This window comes from Patella vulgata, chromosome 2, assembly GCF_932274485.2.
Source record: "Patella vulgata chromosome 2, xgPatVulg1.2, whole genome shotgun sequence".
Classification (NCBI taxonomy): domain Eukaryota; kingdom Metazoa; phylum Mollusca; class Gastropoda; family Patellidae; genus Patella; species Patella vulgata.
In genome coordinates, this window is record NC_065880.2 from 50,533,814 (window position 1) to 50,553,840 (window position 20,027).

The 20,027-nt window shown below is 33.7% G+C and overlaps 1 protein-coding gene across 1 annotated transcript; it reads right to left on the reverse strand.

Moving 5' to 3' along the window:
* LOC126811978 (cysteine and histidine-rich domain-containing protein 1) lies at positions 1-18,232 on the reverse strand. Its single transcript, XM_050538077.2, has 9 exons — positions 18,034-18,232; positions 17,473-17,579; positions 16,943-17,026; positions 14,238-14,406; positions 12,898-12,956; positions 12,376-12,446; positions 2,490-2,592; positions 1,810-2,001; positions 1-1,134 (listed from the first exon to the last, which is right to left on the reverse strand). Exons 1-9 carry the CDS (start codon positions 18,095-18,097, stop codon positions 985-987), a joined length of 999 nt encoding a protein of 332 aa, XP_050394034.2. The 5' UTR covers positions 18,098-18,232; the 3' UTR covers positions 1-984.
* Between the last annotated feature and the right edge of the window lie 1,795 nt (positions 18,233-20,027).

Genomic DNA, 20,027 nt, shown 5'->3' on the forward strand with positions numbered 1-20,027 from the left:
AATATTTACAAAATATTTATTGACGGGGTGGGTGAATTAACAAAACTAACAATATCATCAAATAGTTGTATATTTGATGTAATATTATATCATTTGATATTTGCTAATGAATATGTACCCCAATTGTAAGTGCACAGTCTTTTATGAGGCGTTTTTTGGGGGGTTTTTTTTTCAGAAATTCATTATTGTCTCAATTTATACGATAATTTTAACTCTTAAATTCTCACTTTTATGAAATGTAAATTGACTGTCAGAAAAATTTGGCAGCCAAATTCAGTTTATTGTCAGTCAATACTCCTGCCGGTTAGCCCGAGTGTTGTTTCAATATATTAGGCAATGTCTTGCTCGAAACCATTAAACACCTTAAAATACAGAAACTATCCCGCAAGTACATTTCAATGGAATCGTCATGCAAGTCCAATATTTCATCTAATATAAAATCATGTACAACTGGTATGTTGCCTGTACCATTATTTGAAAATATCAAAGGATGGCATCACATCAAAGGATAACTTCACATCTGTATTTTATATACTTACAATATACATATACATAGTAGGACAATAGTTATGGGTCTACAAAGGTGTATTAAAAACATAACACATTCTCAATGATGAACCAGGCATAGATTAAATAGAAACGATCTGCGCTTGATGCTTGAAGACCAGGGTCTTATGTGGAACAAAACATTTTACCATACAAAATTACCAGAACGAGCCAAAGTTAGGTCTTTAAAAAACTTCAAAACTTAACAGTTATATTTTGCTTACCGGAACATTTAGTAATATAAAATTTTCCTCAGTGAAAATGTTTGATAACTGATCAATATTACAAAATGAAATGGATGGGACAAATAGATGAGGGTAAAAATCTTCACACTATATACACTGATACCAATAAAATTCTGTTGTAGATTTCTTCTCCATTGCAAGTAATTTAATCTTTCAATAAATTAACAGTAAATTTCCTATAGCATTATTATCATTAATCATTTCCTAGTTGTCTGGCTGTCGGGGTTTGTTCCGTCTTGTTAGATCGTTCTAAAAATGGCCAACTAAAACAATCATTCTTTTTCAAATTAAGTTCAACCTTTGTTCCTAACATTTTCACTTCACTTTTTTCGGGTACAATAAGCTGAAATAATAAAAAAGGATAGAGGATATTTATTTCTTGAATTTACTTTTTTAAGACAAATTTTATAGTTTTTTTTAATGTGGTAGATTTTTCCAGGTACAATTCTCTCCTCTTTTAGAGGGAGAAATTTAAACTGGTCATTTTTATTTAGACACTAAATATTCTGCTTCTCAGATAATCCTGCGTCACTTCAAAGGGACCTCATGAAGTCTCAATAATTACTGCACAGCACATAAATATTTTAACCCAGCTACAGGAAGTAATCCAACAAAAAAAATTCAAATGAATCCAGAGGCTCATTTATCAAGTATACAACCCTAATAATCATGCATGGATAATCATACATTCCTATATACATGAGATAAATCTTGTGCCTGTGATGTTCATTTAGACCACTAATGATCATTTGACAAAAACACAAAAATAAAAACCACTTCCTGCATCAGACTTTTGCTAAAGATTGTCTGAGAACCAGAAAATTTTGTTTGTATGTTCTTATGTCATATATTTTTATTTCAACAAATAACTGAAGCTAACTCAAGAGGTTAGGCAGACTAACTATTTTCCCTGTCGCATACAAATCCAGGTTTGAACCCTTGACTTGCACAGATAATTTTCAGTTTCCATGATTATTTTTATGCTGCATAATAATCAATATCAATATACTATACTTACATCACTAAGATGAAATGTTTTATTAAATACACTCTTTCCACCATCAAATACTAGGTGTAACTTACAGGTAACTTTATTAATATCTATTGTACATTTATCTGGTATAGCTGTTTTAGCAAATATAGATATACACACATTAGATGATGTCTGGTGCCAATCATATCTACATGTCTTCACTTCTTCACCTTCAACCTATTATAAATATACAATACATATACTTCAGATAAACAAACAAACACGATCAGGAATGACTACAATTACACATTGTTTGACCAAAGGAATGAATATTGTCTTGGATCACACTCTTGAGTAGGTATGTTTAATGTGTTGGATGTCATCCACCTATTCAATTTTTTAGTCTAATAAATGTTCAGCTCCAGCGTTTATTATCTTTGGTCTAAAGTTAAAATGTACTTTTGATAATTTTGATGATAATTTAGTTGACAGCATTTATTTGTGCCATTGTGGAAAATATTGTTGAGCTTGATTCATACTAACCAACTACCTTATACTCTATTTGGACCAATTTTTTATAGTACCCAAGAAATTGTTATTATTACAGTATAGATTCACATTTCCAGGTTTTGTAATAAATCTCTGGTATAAGTTTATCTCACAATTCTAATTATTAAAACACATATTTGACAGTTACTAATAAAATAGCATATAAAAACATTTACTCTGGGTTTGATCCATATGTGTTTTGTAAGATTACATCCTTCTTGGGCTAAGAAATTATCAAAATCTGATGTCTTTCTCTGACAACATGACCAATATTTCATACTGAAAAATAAATAAATAGATTAATTAGGAATGAAAAACATTGCCTAGCTTTTGCCATATTAAAGAGGTCATTTGGTAAGATTAGATAAAGAGCTGACAGTTCTCGCTATAATAGTTAAAAAATAGATAATGAAAACAAAATACTAGTATTAGCGATTTAATTTTAGGATAGCCTCAAATGTCATTACTAACATTGGTGCGATAATAAACCAAGTCTCGATTATCCATTTATATGTTAAATTATCCAGAACAAAATGTATTCAAATTTCAAATCCACTAAATATCGCAGGTTAACGATGGCATCGAGAGTATGGCCGCCAGTACCAGCCAGGAATAAAATAGCTCTGGAGAAATTGTGCTGTACTTCAAAAATACTAACCAACAAAGTGCCATTCCTTCTTGTAATGTTAAGATAAGATTATTATACATGTTTATTTGGATTTTCGTGAAATTCTGTGGATTACCTTAATCTTAATTTTAGAATTTTGGATTCAAAAATATAGTGACAATTCTTAAATAGAGCCGTGAATACTTAATACTATATGGATAATAAAATACGGTAAGCTATTGCTTCGTTTAAATGGATATTACAATCTGCTAATTTATGTGAATAATATACAAAATATACTTAAAATATACGAAGATGGAAGTAAATTCATTTGAAAACCAATCCTCTCAAGTAAGTTCAAATTGTGAACCAACACCAATTGATGTCAATAACAATGAGTATTTCACACTTAGTGACTACACAGATAAATGCTGCAGTGTTACAGTACAATTTATTCAACACTCATATTTTAACATAATGGAAAAACTGTTGCATTTACACTATTCGAAAGACAGTTTTCCAAAATCTCATCATGGTTTTGTTCTAACTACTGAAATGGGTGGCAAAAAACTCAAGATTTATCTATACCCAACAACGGATATGGTACATATTCAAGGAGGGGCCTGCATAGCATGGATTACATCTGTTTTTCCAAATCTTCTGGATAAATTCGCAGGAGATGTGAGCAGTATTGAAAATACCTCAAAGGAAGATATAGTAGATTTATTTGATGTTAATTCTGAATACAGCCATAGTACATCTAGAAATGTAATCATACCACTCCCTGTGGAAAATAGTTCACTTGATTTCATTCCTCCAATTTATTCTACACCTTATCAATCACAAAATGTACATGTAACGAACTCTGACCTAGACTGCCTGTTTGAGAAAATAAGAGATCTTGATAGCCAAGTGTTTCAACTTCAAGAGGCCCTCAACCATAAAATCAGTTACGTTGACAGTGCAACTCAAACAGACCCGGTAATGCTAACCAGTCAGGAAATCAACACAGACACTATCAAAATCATATCAAATGAGACACCAGCAGTAAATCAACAACAAAATACTAGTGAAGACAAACCGGTTAGTACAAGAGATAATACTTCAGACAACAATGTATCCATTATAAATCTCCATTCCCACGATGATAAGAATGTTACAACAGAAACTACCACCCACACTACCCCATCAACATCAAAGACACGTGCCAGTACAGATACGCCACTAACAACTAGAACCTTAACTGAAGAGAGACAGGATGGACTAAAGGTCATTGACACCAGTAAACCCAAAGAACCACCGATTGTAATTGGAGATAAATTGTCAAATGAAACCCAATCCCAGAAAAACATTCTTCTTATCGGCAGTTCCATTTTACAAAGAGTTAAATTAAATGGGCTAAAATCAAATGTTAAAGTGCTGTCAATTAATGGTGCCAAGATTTTCAACATTGTCAAAAATCTACAGCGCATGGATCTCAGCATGTATGACAAAATTATCATTCAGGCTGGAGGGAATGACGTATCAGAGCTACGGTCCTTATCGGATATTACATATGACCTGAAAAGAACAGTGGACACTATTAGAAAGAAAAGGCCAAATGCACATATTTTCATCTGTGAGGCTACACCAAGACATGACCAGGCAGGACAAAATATCGATCATAACATTCAATTTTATAACAATGTCCTTCGTGAGTTTTGTGTTCAAAAGGCAGTAAATCTAATTCGAGTGTTTGATTCAATAAAATCTGACTACAGACATATTTGGAAAGACAATATTCACTTGTCTGACAGAGGTACATCTGCACTACTACATATTTATGAAGAATATGTAGACATTATCAAGGAAAGACTAGACATTAACAATAGTTTCATTAAACCCTGTTTCTTCTGTGGTATTTCGAGTCATACAAAAGACACGTGTAAAATTGGTACCAAGGTTACATGTTACCGGTGTAATATTGAGGGTCATAAAGCGAATTATTGTAAAGCATTTCATAGGCAATATTGTACAGATAGGTACTAGGATAAAGGCAATGTTTTTGAAGCCGGAAAATCTACGTATGATTCTGATTTAATTGATTATAATAATTTTATGCAATATATGACCAACACCACTAATATTTTTGATTATTCTATTGAACCATTGATTGATAACTTCCACTGTTTCACTAATGTAACTCTTTCAAGTAATAGCACAACTAATGATACTGAAACTTCCTTCGATAATCCTGTTGGTACTGATAATAATAGTCTGATTTTTGAAGATCATAAAAGTAATGATCCAACGATGCATAAAGGCTACCTCAGCAGTCAGTTTATTGACTCTGATGTAACCCTCGATTCATTACAATCCATCAATTATCCCTCTGTTTCCACTTTATTTTCAACCAAACGTAAAGGTTTTAAAATAGGTCATTTAAATATAAATAGACTTTTCGGTAAAATTGATGAAGTAAGGGATTTAATTTTGCAAGATAATGAAAATTTTAATGTCATGGGCTTTTCTGAAACGTTTTTACATTCTGAAATTGACGATAAATTTATTAATATCTTTGGTTATGATCTGATCAGAAAAGATCGACTGAGCAAAAGTGGCGGAGGCCTTATCTTATATGTAAATTCAGATCTAAAATATTCAAGAAAACTTGATTATGAACATCAAAATATCGAATCCATTTGGATTGAACTCCATCCAGAATATGAAAAATCATTTTTATTATGCCTTGTATATAGACCACCTTCTTCGTGTACAGGTTGGCTTGATGATTTTGAAACTAGTTTAAATTCCATAAATACTGGTCAATCTATTTATGTAATAGGAGATTTTAATATAGATTATTCAACTACTGTTCCAAAACGATGGGAAAACATAATCAATATGCAGGGATTACATCAATTAATTACTGCCCCTACACGCTGTTTTAAAAATTCTTCTACTGTCATTGACCATCTATATACAAACACACCGGATAATATTGTTGAAATTAAAGTTCCTCAATATGGTATTAGTGACCATTTTCCGATTATTTTTATCATTGGAAACTGCAAGAGAAAAATCACAAAACACAACCACTTGGAAATTCTATACAGAAATTACAAAACCTTTGATGATTCTAATTTTATTAATGATCTTGCTAAAATTCCATTTGAACTAGTCGAGTCAATTGATGACCCAAATTCTGCCCTTGATACTTGGTATAACCTTTTTATAGGTGTTTTAGACTGCCATGCTCCGCAAAAGCGAAAAAGAGTAAAAAGATACTATCAACCGAAGTGGTTTAATGAGGAAATAAATAAAGCCCGAAAGTTCAGGGACTTCTTTAAAGCCTCCAAGAGGTGTGACGACTATAGAATATGGAGAAATAAAACCAAAAATCTCATTAATAAAGCCAAAAAAAACTTTATCAAGGACTCTATCGAAAATGAAGAGCAATCTAAAAACATATGGAGATATTTTAGTGACATACAAAATAAACCCAATAATTGCCCTTATCCCAATAGTATTAAATATGGAAAAACAACAGTTAATGATCTAAATGCTATTGCTAATGTGATGAATGATTACTTCACTAATTTAACTGATGACATTAAGCCCCCCTATACACCACTTTCTCAAGAGTGCAAACGAAAGATATCAGATTACGTAAATGATAAGATTCCCCCAAATAACAACTTTTCTATTAATTGTATTACTACCACAGAGGTATTAAAACATTTATTGAGTTTAAATAGTAACAAAGCCATTGGGTGTGATGGTATTGGACCCAAAATTTTAAAATTGTCTGCGTATACAATTTGTAGCAGTTTGACATATATCATTAATCTTTGTATTTCTCAAAACCTGTTCCCCAGTGCCCTTAAACTGGCTAAAATTATTCCTATACATAAGAAGGGAGCTAAAGATGATCCGAACAATTATAGGCCAATCTCAATTCTCCCCACAATTTCAAAAATATTCGAAAGGCACTTGAGCACTCAAATTCAAACTTATTTGGAAACCTTCAATGTTCTTTATGCTTACCAATCTGGATTTAGATCAAATCATTCATGTGCTACTGCACTGATCCGAATGACAGATAATTGGCTTGATGCTATCGATAATGGTGCGATGAGTGGTATAGTGTATCTTGATTTTAGCAAAGCATTTGATCTCATTGATCATAAGCTTATTATTGAAAAACTACATCTTTATCGATTTGATAATAATTCACAAATTTTGATTGAATCATATCTTGACTCACGGAAGCAAAAAGTATGTTTAGGATCAATTACCTCCTCAATTACTACAGTCAAATGTGGGGTTCCACAAGGTTCGATCCTGGGTCCTCTCCTATTCCTAATTTTTATAAATGATCTCCCACTCAATATTGAATCAAGTCAGATAGATTTGTTTGCTGATGACAGTACCCTGCATTGTTCACACAAAGATATTTTATCCATCGCCAAAAATCTCCAAAATGATCTCTATTTGGTTGCTGAATGGTGTGAAAACAATGGGATGGTAATCAATCCTTCGAAAACAAAATCAATGCTGATTTCAACAAAACACAAAAGAAATCAGAAAAACCTAACTTTATCACTCCATGGTGAGAAAATTGAGACGGTTACTACCGCAAAATTACTTGGAATTCAAATTGACCAAGACCTTAATTGGGAAGCACAGATAGCAGATATGTCTAAAAAACTTGCATCAAAAATATTTCTCCTAAATAAGATAAAAGATCATTTACCTTACGAGACAAGAATTTTGTTTTATAACAGTTACATACTACCAATATTTGATTATTGCTCTATTATTTGGGGAAATGCTACCAAAAGTAGATTAGACATTCTTTTAAAATTACAAAAGAGGGCAGCAAGAGCTATTCTTGATGCACCGATTGAAACTCCGTCCACCTCTTTATTTACTAAACTCGGTTGGCTTACTCTTACACAGAGGATTCTTTACAATAAAATTGTCTTATCATTCAAAATTATTACATTTAATACTCCACTTTATCTAAATTTCCATTTTATTGAAAAATCTCTTGTTTCCAAAACGGATATCTTGCTCCGTTCACAGACCAGTAAATCTCTTTTTCTTCAAAAATGCAAAACGGAATCCATGAAACGTACTTTTCATTATTCTGCATGTCTTTTATGGAACAATCTGCCCTTTGATATAAAGATGTGTAAAAATGTTGAAAATTTTAAGATTAAACTGAAAACTCATTTATTTTGCACACTGAAGGAACCATAATATTCAACTGATGACATACTTATTATTTTTAACTTGCAACTGCATTCTATTTTATTTTGTGTGTAATTATAGTGTTCTTCCTATATTCTACTTGTATAATGTATATGTTTTGTAGTTTGGGAGTGACTTATCAAACTTCCCACTTTAAAATGCTATTGCATTTCTAATGATTTTAAATTTATCCTGATATTACATGTATATATGCCTTTGTAGTTTAGGAGGGACCTATGGAAGATTAGTTTTTTTTTTGCAAACTAAATACGTTGCCTCATTAAATAAAGTTTTTATTATTATTATTATTATTATTATAATTATGGTCTGATTAAGTTAATTAATGTCTACATAATAATTTAGATAACATTTCAGGCCTAAAAATAGATCTGCAATAGGCAGATTTAGCTCTTGCATATTGTAATTTGCATGTTTAAATACTGTATTGTGGTTATTATTTACTTCCTACTATTTCTGTTTTTATTACTGGGTAAGTATCCAGAAAATAATGTAGACTACAGTGAAGGATTTTGTCTGCAGAAAACCACACAAAAGTTTAATCCATGCTAAATTGTCCTGAAATTAATTATTAACATTAAATGGAGAAAACAACCCCAAAATATCAATGGTAGATAATCTCCCAGCTAGAATTAAATCTGATCAATGTTTATATCAACTGCAGATGTCAAATTTTATAAATTACCGAATGTAATTGAACTATTTCTGAACTGATATTACATTTAGAGATTTAACTTCCACAATATTTTAATTTGCAAGGGACTCAAAATCATCACTCCAATGACCATCTACAGCTTTAAAATGTGCTTGGCTCTATATTGGAGTAGTCCTTATTTTGCAAAATTTTGAAAAGTTAAGGGGCTACCCTCAATTTATGTTGGAATTGATGAGAGAAAGAATATAAAAATTTTTTTAGAGGGTGCTACCGTCTATCAAAGTTCAAACAAAAGGTGACTTTTTGGCATTTTTTCAATTTTTTTTTTATTTTTATGGAAAAAAGTTATACATGAAAATAAATGTTCTTTCCTGGTTAATTAGAATGTGAACAAGACAAAAATAATATTTACAGAGCTACACAAGTGATTCCAGTGATTTAAACAGAGGTTCAAAACTTGGCAAATTCAAGACTTTTCCGGGAAATTGTCCCTTTCTCCTAGGCCTTTACTTCTAGCCCTTCTGTTGTGGCTTCTGGTGTACCCCAAAGGATCCATCCTCGGACCGATCCTAAACCACTAAACACTAAACCACTTGGTCTCATAGACATGAATTATTATTTCATCTATATGCAATGATTGATATACAATTGTACATTTTGTTTAAACCTATTAAAAGGGAATTTCAAAGCTGAATATTGAAACTTGTATTGCAGGCATAGAAATTTGGATGAACAAAATTTTTTTAAAACTTACTGCAGATAAGACAGAATATTTGGTTATTGGGTCTTCTTTAAATAGGAAAAAGTTCAACTTTGTTCAATTGACACAAGCAGGAAATAGTTGCATTGTCACTTCTCAGTCAACCAGAAATATTGATCTAATTTTTAATTCAAATTTTTCTTTGATAAATCACATAAACAATATCTTTGAAATAAGTTATTTTAATCTAAGAAACATAGCTAAAATATGTTAATATTTATCGTCGATAATTACGGTCTTCAAGTGATAATTTGCTTCATATCGAAATGAAATGAAATGAGGTTTAACATCCTACTGTTCTGCTCCGAGCTGGGCTAATGAAGACGGGCATACACCATACAGTTTGCTATGGAAGAATTTTGCCTGGAAAGCGGCACTACGGCCTAAACTTATATCAAATTCCAAATGCCAATGGATCTTTTACATGCACACCAATGTGTACACAGGACCTTAGTTTTTCATCCCATCCTAAAGATTAGACAGCTGTCCTTGTCAGGCCCTCTGTCCTGCATCACTGACAAGTGGGAACCCCACCGGAAAATCTGGATGAACTTTCTCGTCCAATGCAGGGATCGAACACCCGACCTCCAAGCTAGCGAGCCAACGTCTTACCCACTTAGCCACCATGACCCCCCTGCTTCATATCGAGAGCCAGCGGCTGCCAGGCTAGATACGCCCACATTTTGCAAGAGATGGATAGAGAACAACCCAAAAACTAACAGGATTTTTTGTACAATCAGGGGCAATATATAATCCAGAAAGTTATGGTCTGAAATGGGCAAATATCAAAAGGGACTGAGATCTTTGGGATATAAAGATAGGTTTTAAGTTTCATCAAAATCGGACAAAAATTGTGACCTCTAGAGGGTCCACAACCTTCATATTTCATACTTTTACACAATTTTCGTACAAAGAGCGTCCATTTTGTCAGGCAGCTTCATTTCGATTTTCCCGAAATTCGAATTCATCCTACATTCGAAAACAATCAGGAGTCATAGTTACGTTCGGATATGCACGATTACCAAAAGGAACCAAGATCTTAGAGTGTAATGGTGATATATTCACATGTTGTTGTTTTTTAAATCGGATAAAAATTGTGACCACAGGGACCACAAGCTAAAAACGCGATTTTTCGTACAATCATTGGCCATAATTCAGTAAGTTATGATCCGATATGCATGAATATTGATAGGAACCAAGAACTTTAGGTTATAAACTTACATTTCATGTTTCATCAAAATCAGAAGAAAATTGTGACCTCTAGAGGGTCCACAACCTTGATATACCATATTTTTACACTATTTGAGTACCAGGGGCGGCCATTTTGTCTGTCAGTTTTGGTCCGATTTTTACGATTTTAACTCAACCAACCTTAGGGTGTAACGGTGATATATTCAAAAGTTTTTTTTAAATCAGATAAAAACGCGATTTTTCGTACAATCAGGGGCCATAATTCAGGAAGTTACGATCCGATATGCGTGAATATCGATAGGAACCAAGATCTTTAGGTTATAAACTTACATTTCATGTTTCATCAAAATCAGAAGAAAATTGTGACCTCTAGAGGGTCCACAACCTTGATATACCATATTTTTACACTGTTTGAGTACCAGGGGCGGCCATATTGTCTGTCAGTTTTGGTCCGATTTTTACGAAATTTGAACTCAACTAACCTTAGGGTGTAACAGTGATATATTCAAAAGTTTTTTTAAATCAGATAAAAATTATGACCTCTATAGGGTCCACAAGCTAAAAACATGGGCCATAATTCAGGAAGTTACGGTACAATATGCGCGAATATCAAAAGGAACAGAGATCTTTGGGTTATAAACTTACATTTCAAGTTTCAACAATATCGTATAAAAATTATGACCTCTATAGGGTCCACAAGCTAAAAACACGATTTTTCGTACATTCAGGGGCCATAATCCACGAAGTTACGTTCCGATACATGCCAATATCCAAAGGAACCAAGATCTTGGGGAGATAAACCTATATTTCAAGTTTCGTTGAAATCAGATAAAAATTGTGACCTGTAGAGTGTCCACAAAAAAATTGTGGACGGACAATCGGGGAGGAGGGGGAGATTGGGGGTGCATAATACGTCCACATGAAAATGTGGGTGTATAAAAATGCCAATAGCGTCAGTTTCAAAACTGTGGAATAAACTTCCTTATACTATCCGGTCATGTACTTCTGTCATTTAAAATTTCTCTTAAAAAAGATGGAATAAAGAAGTTTATTCCACAGTTTGGGGACAGCAACCTCAGTGGCCTTCTCGCTGAAAGTGACGAAATTTGGCATTTTGTCTCGATAAGGAGCAAATTATCACTTGAAGACCCAATTTTATCAACGAGATTCATAAAAACAAAAAAGATTATTAAGATAAGTAGGTGCCAGATTATTTATACATTTAACATCTAATAATAAAACGTTATATTCAATTCTAAAAATTACAGGAAGCCAGTGTAGTTTATCTAGAAAAGGTGTGATATGATCTCTGTATACTGTTCCAGAAATAAGGCGAGATGCTGAGTTTTGTAACTTTTGAAGTTTGTCAAGGTGTTTGAGGAGTATACCAATTTATTTTTTATTTTCATTTTTTTCTCATCAATTCCAACATAAATTGCGGGTAACCCATCATTGTTTCAAAATTTTGCAAAATAAGGACCACCCTACTCTATATATCTCACAAGATATACCATTTTTGGCAAAAATATAAAAGTATGGGACTTCCTCACTATAAATCAGCCTTTATTGTTACATTATTTATAGTAATCTACTTACCCTTCATGGAATACTGGTTGTCCAGGATGTGATGTACATGTAGCATGATTACTTGTAGTATCTTGGTAAGTCTGATAAATAAAAGAAAAAACATATTAGGATATTAAGTTATTCTATGAACAGTGTTAACAAAATTATTTTCTTTTAAGTTGTTATACTGGCTCAGTGAGTAACATGTCGGATAGCTAACCTTGAGGTCCCATGTTTGATCCCTGTGTTGACCATTGTAAGTGAAGGACAGAGGGCCTGGCAAGGGACAACATATAGTCATTCAAATGGGACGAACAACCGAGGTCCTATGTACACATTGGTGTGCACATAAAAGAACTCTTGCCAGTTGAAATTCAATATAAGAGTAGGCCGTAGTGCCACTGTCCATGCAAAATTTACCTTATAGCACACTGTATGGTGTATGCCCATCTTCATTAGCCCAGTTGTGCAGAACAGTCGGATGCTAAACCCCATTACATTTCTTATTTTATATATATTTTTTAAAATAAATGATTTATGTCATAAACTTACAGCATTACAGGCATTATTTTTACAAGAGGTTCCTATTTTTATTTCCTGATTTTCAGAATCTACAAAAAATACATATACATGTATTATTTATATTCATTATAAATTAAAAGATTTGAAGAAGAGTAAGCAAAAATGAAGCTGTAAAGACAAAATAGTCAGCACATGGAACCATAGAAATAGAAATAACCATTAAATATCAAAAATACTAATCAACCATGTGTAATTGGCATTGGAGGAGATTTATGTACTGTGAGTGAATGGTACATAAATACATTATATATTTCAAACTTCCCACAAAGGTATATATCAAAATCTTTGGGCCAATCCTCTGCCAATGTTGAGCTGATGATCCGCAGCGAGTCATTTCAAGAATATGAGACATATAGAATGTGTTCATACTTTTAATATAAACATTCTATTATATAAATCTAGAACTTTATTCACTAGTCTAATATTCTTAGCCTTATTCGAATGCTATATTAAGATCCAAATGATCAATTTTTGCATTGCTTTTGATTCAATTTCCCTCTTTTTAGAAACAGAGAATCTTTTTTATATATACTCTTCAAAAAAAGTAGGGGATATTGAAATGCAAATACCTATGCAGGTTGCGATATGGTAAATAGCCATGGCCATTTGACATGCTTTGAGAGTATGTTCACAGATGAAGAACTTATCGCCCCAACACAGCGACTGAGCTGCACATGCAATAAGCAATAGCGCCATACACTGGAAGAGGAGTGGGACAGATTGCCCCAAATCATGATTGGACGGTTGATTAGGAGCATGCCACAACCAAATGCTGAATGTCTGAGGATTGGTGGAGCAATTACTCATAATTAAGACAAAAATCGAAAACATCCATTTTCACTTTTGACGGTGTATCTCTTTGTGAGTGAAATTGTGCTGTTAGATAAGCCGCCCATATGAACTGTTTATGTTCATGTGAAGGCAATTGGCCTGTTATTAGCATACACTGGTTATCTCTAATAAAAACAGCAGTGCATTTCCGCAGTTTTGTATTGTTTCTGTATATCCCCTACTTTTTTTGAAGAGTATATATTTGAACCTGAATTATCAGAATCAATTTATATTTATATCATCTAATATTTCCTACATGCAAAGTAGACAACAAAAGGTGAAATTCAATCAAATTTAGCTGACATTTTGATATTGAAAACTAATACCAAAAGTAAAACTTTGAATAGATTTGATAAAAGATTCAAATTTCAATAGCCTAGAATTCTTTTTGAATTCAAATAATTCTGTGAGCATTATTAACCTACCACTATATTTCCAATAAAAAATTCCTGTCAAATCCAGAAATTAATACCACCAACCTTCAGAATTATCCTTTGTATCTGAATTTAAAGAGAGTTTTTCTAAAGCCATTTTAAGAGAAGAAGCCACTGATCTCTTCAGGGGTTTTAATGGTTCATCAGCATAAGATTCTGAGACTGTATGTCTGGCTTTGATTTCTTTGTCTAAAGGTGCTTTGACCACTACAACCTTCAACAAAAAAATAGCAGTAATTATTGTAGCTAATAAAATATAATGTTAAAGATTTAATGAAGTTTAATGTGTTAATTTGCTTCGAGAATGCCAATAGGTACGTGTACCTTTAAAACTTTTTGTCCACATATGTCGAGATATACATGTAACCAATTTTTTTTGTTTCACAGCTGACAATTTTAGAGATGAGCCGATGGGGGTGTCATCGGTAAACGTAACTTTTGGCTGTTCTGTTACTGATGTTGTAACCAGTTGAACAAGTTGAAACAATTGCTCCCCTAAAAAAGCTCTCCCAGTTTCGATAAGAAGAGTGATTTACAAATTGAGGAGAGTGATCTGATATTAAGGAGTGATTATTTGTATGTATTGGAAATGGTTCTGAAGATCAATAACTGTGTGTAAGGGGTCATTCCTGGTTACATAAATGATAATAAACATCGTCTGCTAAAAATAATAGCACTCATAGTCGTATGGTCAAGTCAAACTTTTGCCATTGTCTAAAACTACTTACGGTATTCCAATAGAATTACTTGTCGACATTTCTAAATATATATAGCTTGTATAAATTTTGTTTCAAAACATAACCTCTACTCAAAATATAATCATGAACACTCGAAAATTCCATCAAATTTTTATCTATTTCTTCCGGAATTATTCTCATTGGAAATTTTCCATGTGCCATCTCTCGTAATTTCTCACGTTTTGCGAGAGTTCTACTTTACATTTCAGTTAAATTAACCAATGATGCATAGGCGCCATCTATTTTTAGCAACATATTCATCAGAATTTTGGGGGGTTGGATGGCTGAATGGTTAGCGTGCGCGCGCTGTATCATAAAGTCTGTCATTGAGCCGACTGGCGTGGTTTCGAATCCCCGGTTGTACGTGACAAGGAGTAGGGTCGCCTGTCCAACCTCGTGGGTTTTCTCCGGGTCCTCCGGTTTCCTCCCACTGCTAAAGACCCCTACGCGCAAGCGAATTATTGAAATAAAATTAAACCATATGTTAGTCCCGAAATGACCTAGTTTGTGTTGAGTGGACGTTAAACCCCATTTCTCTCTCTCTCTCTCATCACAATTTTATTACCATGTGCGATCACAATTATACACTAATCGAATACACCAAATAAATGTTCACAATGACAGCATGGTGTTGATCAAAATGTGACTCTTTCACAGTCTTTTAAATATATATGTCCATGATTTACAAATAAGGAGAGCTATTTTCAATTTTAAGGGCGAGGGAGAAAAACTTCCCTCGGTTGACATTAGCTGTGCCGCAAGTGCACGCGCCCCTCAAAAAACAACGATTGTATACTTAACTCAGCTCTTAGACAGTTTAATCCTTACACAGATTGCCTGGCAACAAAATGTGTGTCCACAGCAGATAAATTGTCTAAGCCATCCAAAAAGCTATCAAACTTTCATTGATGGGTGCACTAACTGTATGTTAAAACTTGATCAAGGACAAAGACTCCCAATTAATTATTATTATTTATTCAAATAGCGTGTCTTTCACCTATAGAATATATAAAATTACTCAAACAAAAATGAAAATATAGAAACAACTAAGTTAAGAATTTGGATAAAAACCGTATCAAGGTTAATGTTTTTTATCGTACCGACTTGAGTAATGATGATCAAGGTTAGGCCGAAATTTCAATCACCAAATTCTCGGTTCAGAGTGAATCAATTTGACTGAAATTTTCAGCAAATTGCCTTTATTTAGATTATCTAGTTTTTTAACTATTATAGTGAGAACTGCTAGCTCTTTATCTAATCTCCCATAATGTATCTTTAAACAGTATTGGAGTTATATGGTCATATGTAGAACAGCCTGAGATGAGACGAGCAGCTGAATTTTGTAATTTTTATAGTCTGTCCAACGATTTATTTGGAACACCTGACAGCAGTGAATTAAAATTATCTAGTCCAGAGATAACTAGGGCTTGTATAAGTGTTTTTGTTGCATTTATTGTTATAAACTTCCTAATTTTGGCAATGTTTCTCAAATGAAAGTAGCCTACTTTACACACATTGTTAATTTGGGACTCCATATTCATGTTACAATCGAAGATTGCACCAACACAAATAGAAAGATCATCTTGCTTTGAGAGGTTGTGTTTTGAATTAATTACCAAGTACTCTGTATTCTCATTGTTAAGTTTAAGGAAATTCTATGACATCCAGAGATATATATCATCTATACATTTTTCAATATTGAACTTTTGATAGTTTAAAACTGTTTGGGTCTGATGGCTTGAAGGAAATATACAGTTGGGTGTCGTCAGCATATAAGTGAAATTCAAGTCCAGACTGCACAGTATCATCCCCAGTACTGACCCTTGCGGAACTCCAAATTGAAGCAATGATTAAGCAGTGGAGCTGTTTCCAACCAGAACCCTTTGTGTTCTCTTGCTGATGTATGATCAGATGAGTTGCAGGGCATCATCTTTAATTCTTCTAGGTCTCTGTTATGTGGTAACAAATCAGTCATGAACACGATTCTATAAGAATTTTGGGAAGTTATTTTACCTCTTCTTTTGATGATTTTTCTTCTGGTTTGATTGGTACTGGCTCTGGAGGTTTTTCATTTGAATGTACACCCGTTGTACAGCCCTGAAATATATTTCAGATGTGTAAGAGCTTAGTGTAGGAACCAATAAAAAAAACCCACCATAACATTAGTAAACATAAATTTTCTTCACTGTTTGTTCTTTGTTTCCAGGGGATTATTCCCTTCTTTACCACTCCTGCAACAATTTAGACTCAATGATCAAGGTGCTGGCTCCTAACTAGTACGTCCGGGTTTCGATTGTAGTGTTGGTGATGTAGAAAGGAGAGCCTGAGATGGACAGCATCTAGTCGTTTAAATATCCTGTGTACACATAAAGATACAGTTAGGAATTTGAAATAAGAGTAGGTCGTAGTGGCGTTGTCCAGGCAAAATCCACAGTTTGATAAGCCCAGTCCGTACAGAACAGTGGGACGTTAAACCACCTGTAAAATTTACAACACCATAAAATTGCAATGAACATTTATATGGTGAAACTCCGCCAACTTACTGGAATATTTAAAAACTCTGTAAAATCGGTAGATCTTTTCTTGCAGCATGACCATCCCTTTAAAGCATCATGAAATATCGGTCCACCGGGATGATATTTACAGCTTCCTGAGAATAACAAAAGATAATCTAGTTAATTTTAATTCATGTATTCAAAGCAGTTTAACGATAGATGTGCACCGGACATACTCTGCAGACTTGCCCCTTAACATCCCCTGAAAATTTCAAGTCTCTACAACCACGGGACTGGTAGAGGTGCAAAAGTGCAATAGCGCCCAATATATATTTCACACAGTGGGGTATTCATCATCATCATTTGGAGAAGTCAGCGACCTTTCGGACTATCAGTTTTTCTACACAGGGATTCGCGGCATTTATTATGGCGATAGCTAGTTACATTGTGAATTCAGTTGGGTGGTATTAATTAATATTTAATAGAAATATGCACAGAGAAACGAACAGGTTGAAGGGACCAGTTTAAATCATAAAGATCAAGCGCCTTGAAAACTTGTGAAGAAAATTCTGTATTTCTTTAATTCAAGTTCAATTTTTTTTTTTTTACCGTTTTCGTTCTGATCAAGATCGAATTTCTTGCCACAACCCTTATTGTAACAGTGCAGGGACATCGCAGGAACTTTACGCTAGTTTTCCGTACAGAAACAATAGCCTGATTCGGAAGTGTTGGAATTGTCTAGAAAAATAGATGAAACTTATACATTCATTCACGTGCTTCTAAACGTCAACATCCGGTCGGCTATAGATAAAGGGAAGGCACTCCAAATGTTTGCATTGGATGCAGGCCACCATTATTTACCCTTAAATGTCAATTCTGGTCTCTTTGCCCTGCCCAACTTTTCCCCAAAATTTCGTTGGGTTGAACAATTTTCAACCCAGACAGAACTTAAACTGGTCATATCTTTGCTTCAAAGTTTGCGTGAGATAGACCACTGAATTTTTGAGATACATAATTCGAGTAGCATTCTATAAACATGTAACTGTCGCACATATTGAATCTAGCGAAGCAAGCATGGTCGTATTTTCTCACTAAAATGTTCTTTTGCATTGTACAGGTGTTCACAGACTGACACGCGACCGTTTAGCAGTAAAAAGTTGCCCTGTAAAATTGACAGGGGACCGAAACTTTTTCGACGAGGATTCGATTTAAGGCGGTTCCTGGACGTACAGGGCAGGGCGAGTGTAATGAGATCTACGTTCAGAGCTGAACTCGGGCCACCGTACATATCACAATAACACACCTTAAAATTAAACATGCAAAAGGGACGAGAGTAAGAAAACTAGTATTTGAAAGAACTTCATTCCAGATGTTCTGCCTCCTACAGAGGCCAATCAATTCTCCGTCGACATTAATGTGAATTCCACGGCAGTCATCGGCATTAAAATTCCAACTATGCACAAGTCCCAAGCCATATAGAATAAGTATCTGATAAAAATTCTTAACAAGGATAGGACCATCTTGATTATTTTGCTAGGGCTCACTAGTAGTGAATCCAGTCGGAAAGTACAAATTCAATCATGGACCTTTTAATGAATGTATGATAAGGTCCATGATTCAACAATCTATTTCAGTCTTTGGAGAATTTAATGCTTACTGTATGAAGAATCCAGATTTGTTAGTAATTTAATCAGTCATCCATATAGAAAACAAGAAATAAAACATAACTTTATTTTAAACGTAAAAAAATACATATGTATGTCCTAAAAGTCAAAAATATGCACCATCCTAATGCCAAGATTGTTTTTATTGGTTAACCTTCATAAAGAACCAGCTGGTACGAGTGATAGTAGAAATGTATTTTATTAGCCTACATCTTAAAACGCGTAGTGCAGGACTATGACACAAACAGAAATAAAACAACCAAAGAAGATACATCGGTTGGCAAGATGACATGAACACACGGACAAGCTTCACAAGGGAACCATTTGTTACAACCCCAATTTGTAAACAATTTAAAAATAAATGTGTATGATATATAAAATAATTGATTAACAAAGCCAGAGGGACAAATATGTGCCCGAATTATTCAAATCGATAAATCCAAGATTAAACATGTATTATGCAAGAGCCAAATCTGCCTATTGCAGGTCCTTCTTTAGACCTGAAATGTTATCTAAATGATGTTTATTGGATTAGGTTCTGATTTGCTTTTCGACTTCCATTTATGATTTAATCATGAAATGGATAATCGAGATTATGGTTTTTTTGGTCATAATTCAATCGCTAAAATCTCGATTCAGAGTGGATCAACTTGACTGAAATTTTCAGCAAATTCCCTTGACATCATCTAGTTTTTAACTATTATAGCGAGAACTGCCAGCTCTTTATCTAATTAAATCAAGAAATGGCCGACCAAGCTAACGTTTACCGTTAGTTACTGACGTCAATATTTTCTTTTTTTATCTTCTAGTATATTTTTGAATTATTATAGCTAGAATGGCCAACTCTTCATTAGCACACTATGGAAGACATAGATTACCTAATACTATATATTATTAGTATGTGTAAGCCTACTCTAGCAATGGGGTGTGTTACAATGA

Bases quoted from the DNA above. Each gene is read 5' to 3' on its own strand.
- LOC126811978 (XM_050538077.2), bottom strand. From the start codon at position 18,097: ATGTCCCTGCACTGTTACAATAAGGGTTGTGGCAAGAAATTCGATCTT. The intron at 17,580-18,033 runs GTAAAAAAAAAA...TGTTATTCTCAG, and splicing joins TCTTGATCAGAACGAAAACG to GAAGCTGTAAATATCATCCC. The intron at 2,002-2,489 runs GTAAATGTTTTT...TATTTATAATAG, and splicing joins ACATATGGATCAAACCCAGA to GTTGAAGGTGAAGAAGTGAA.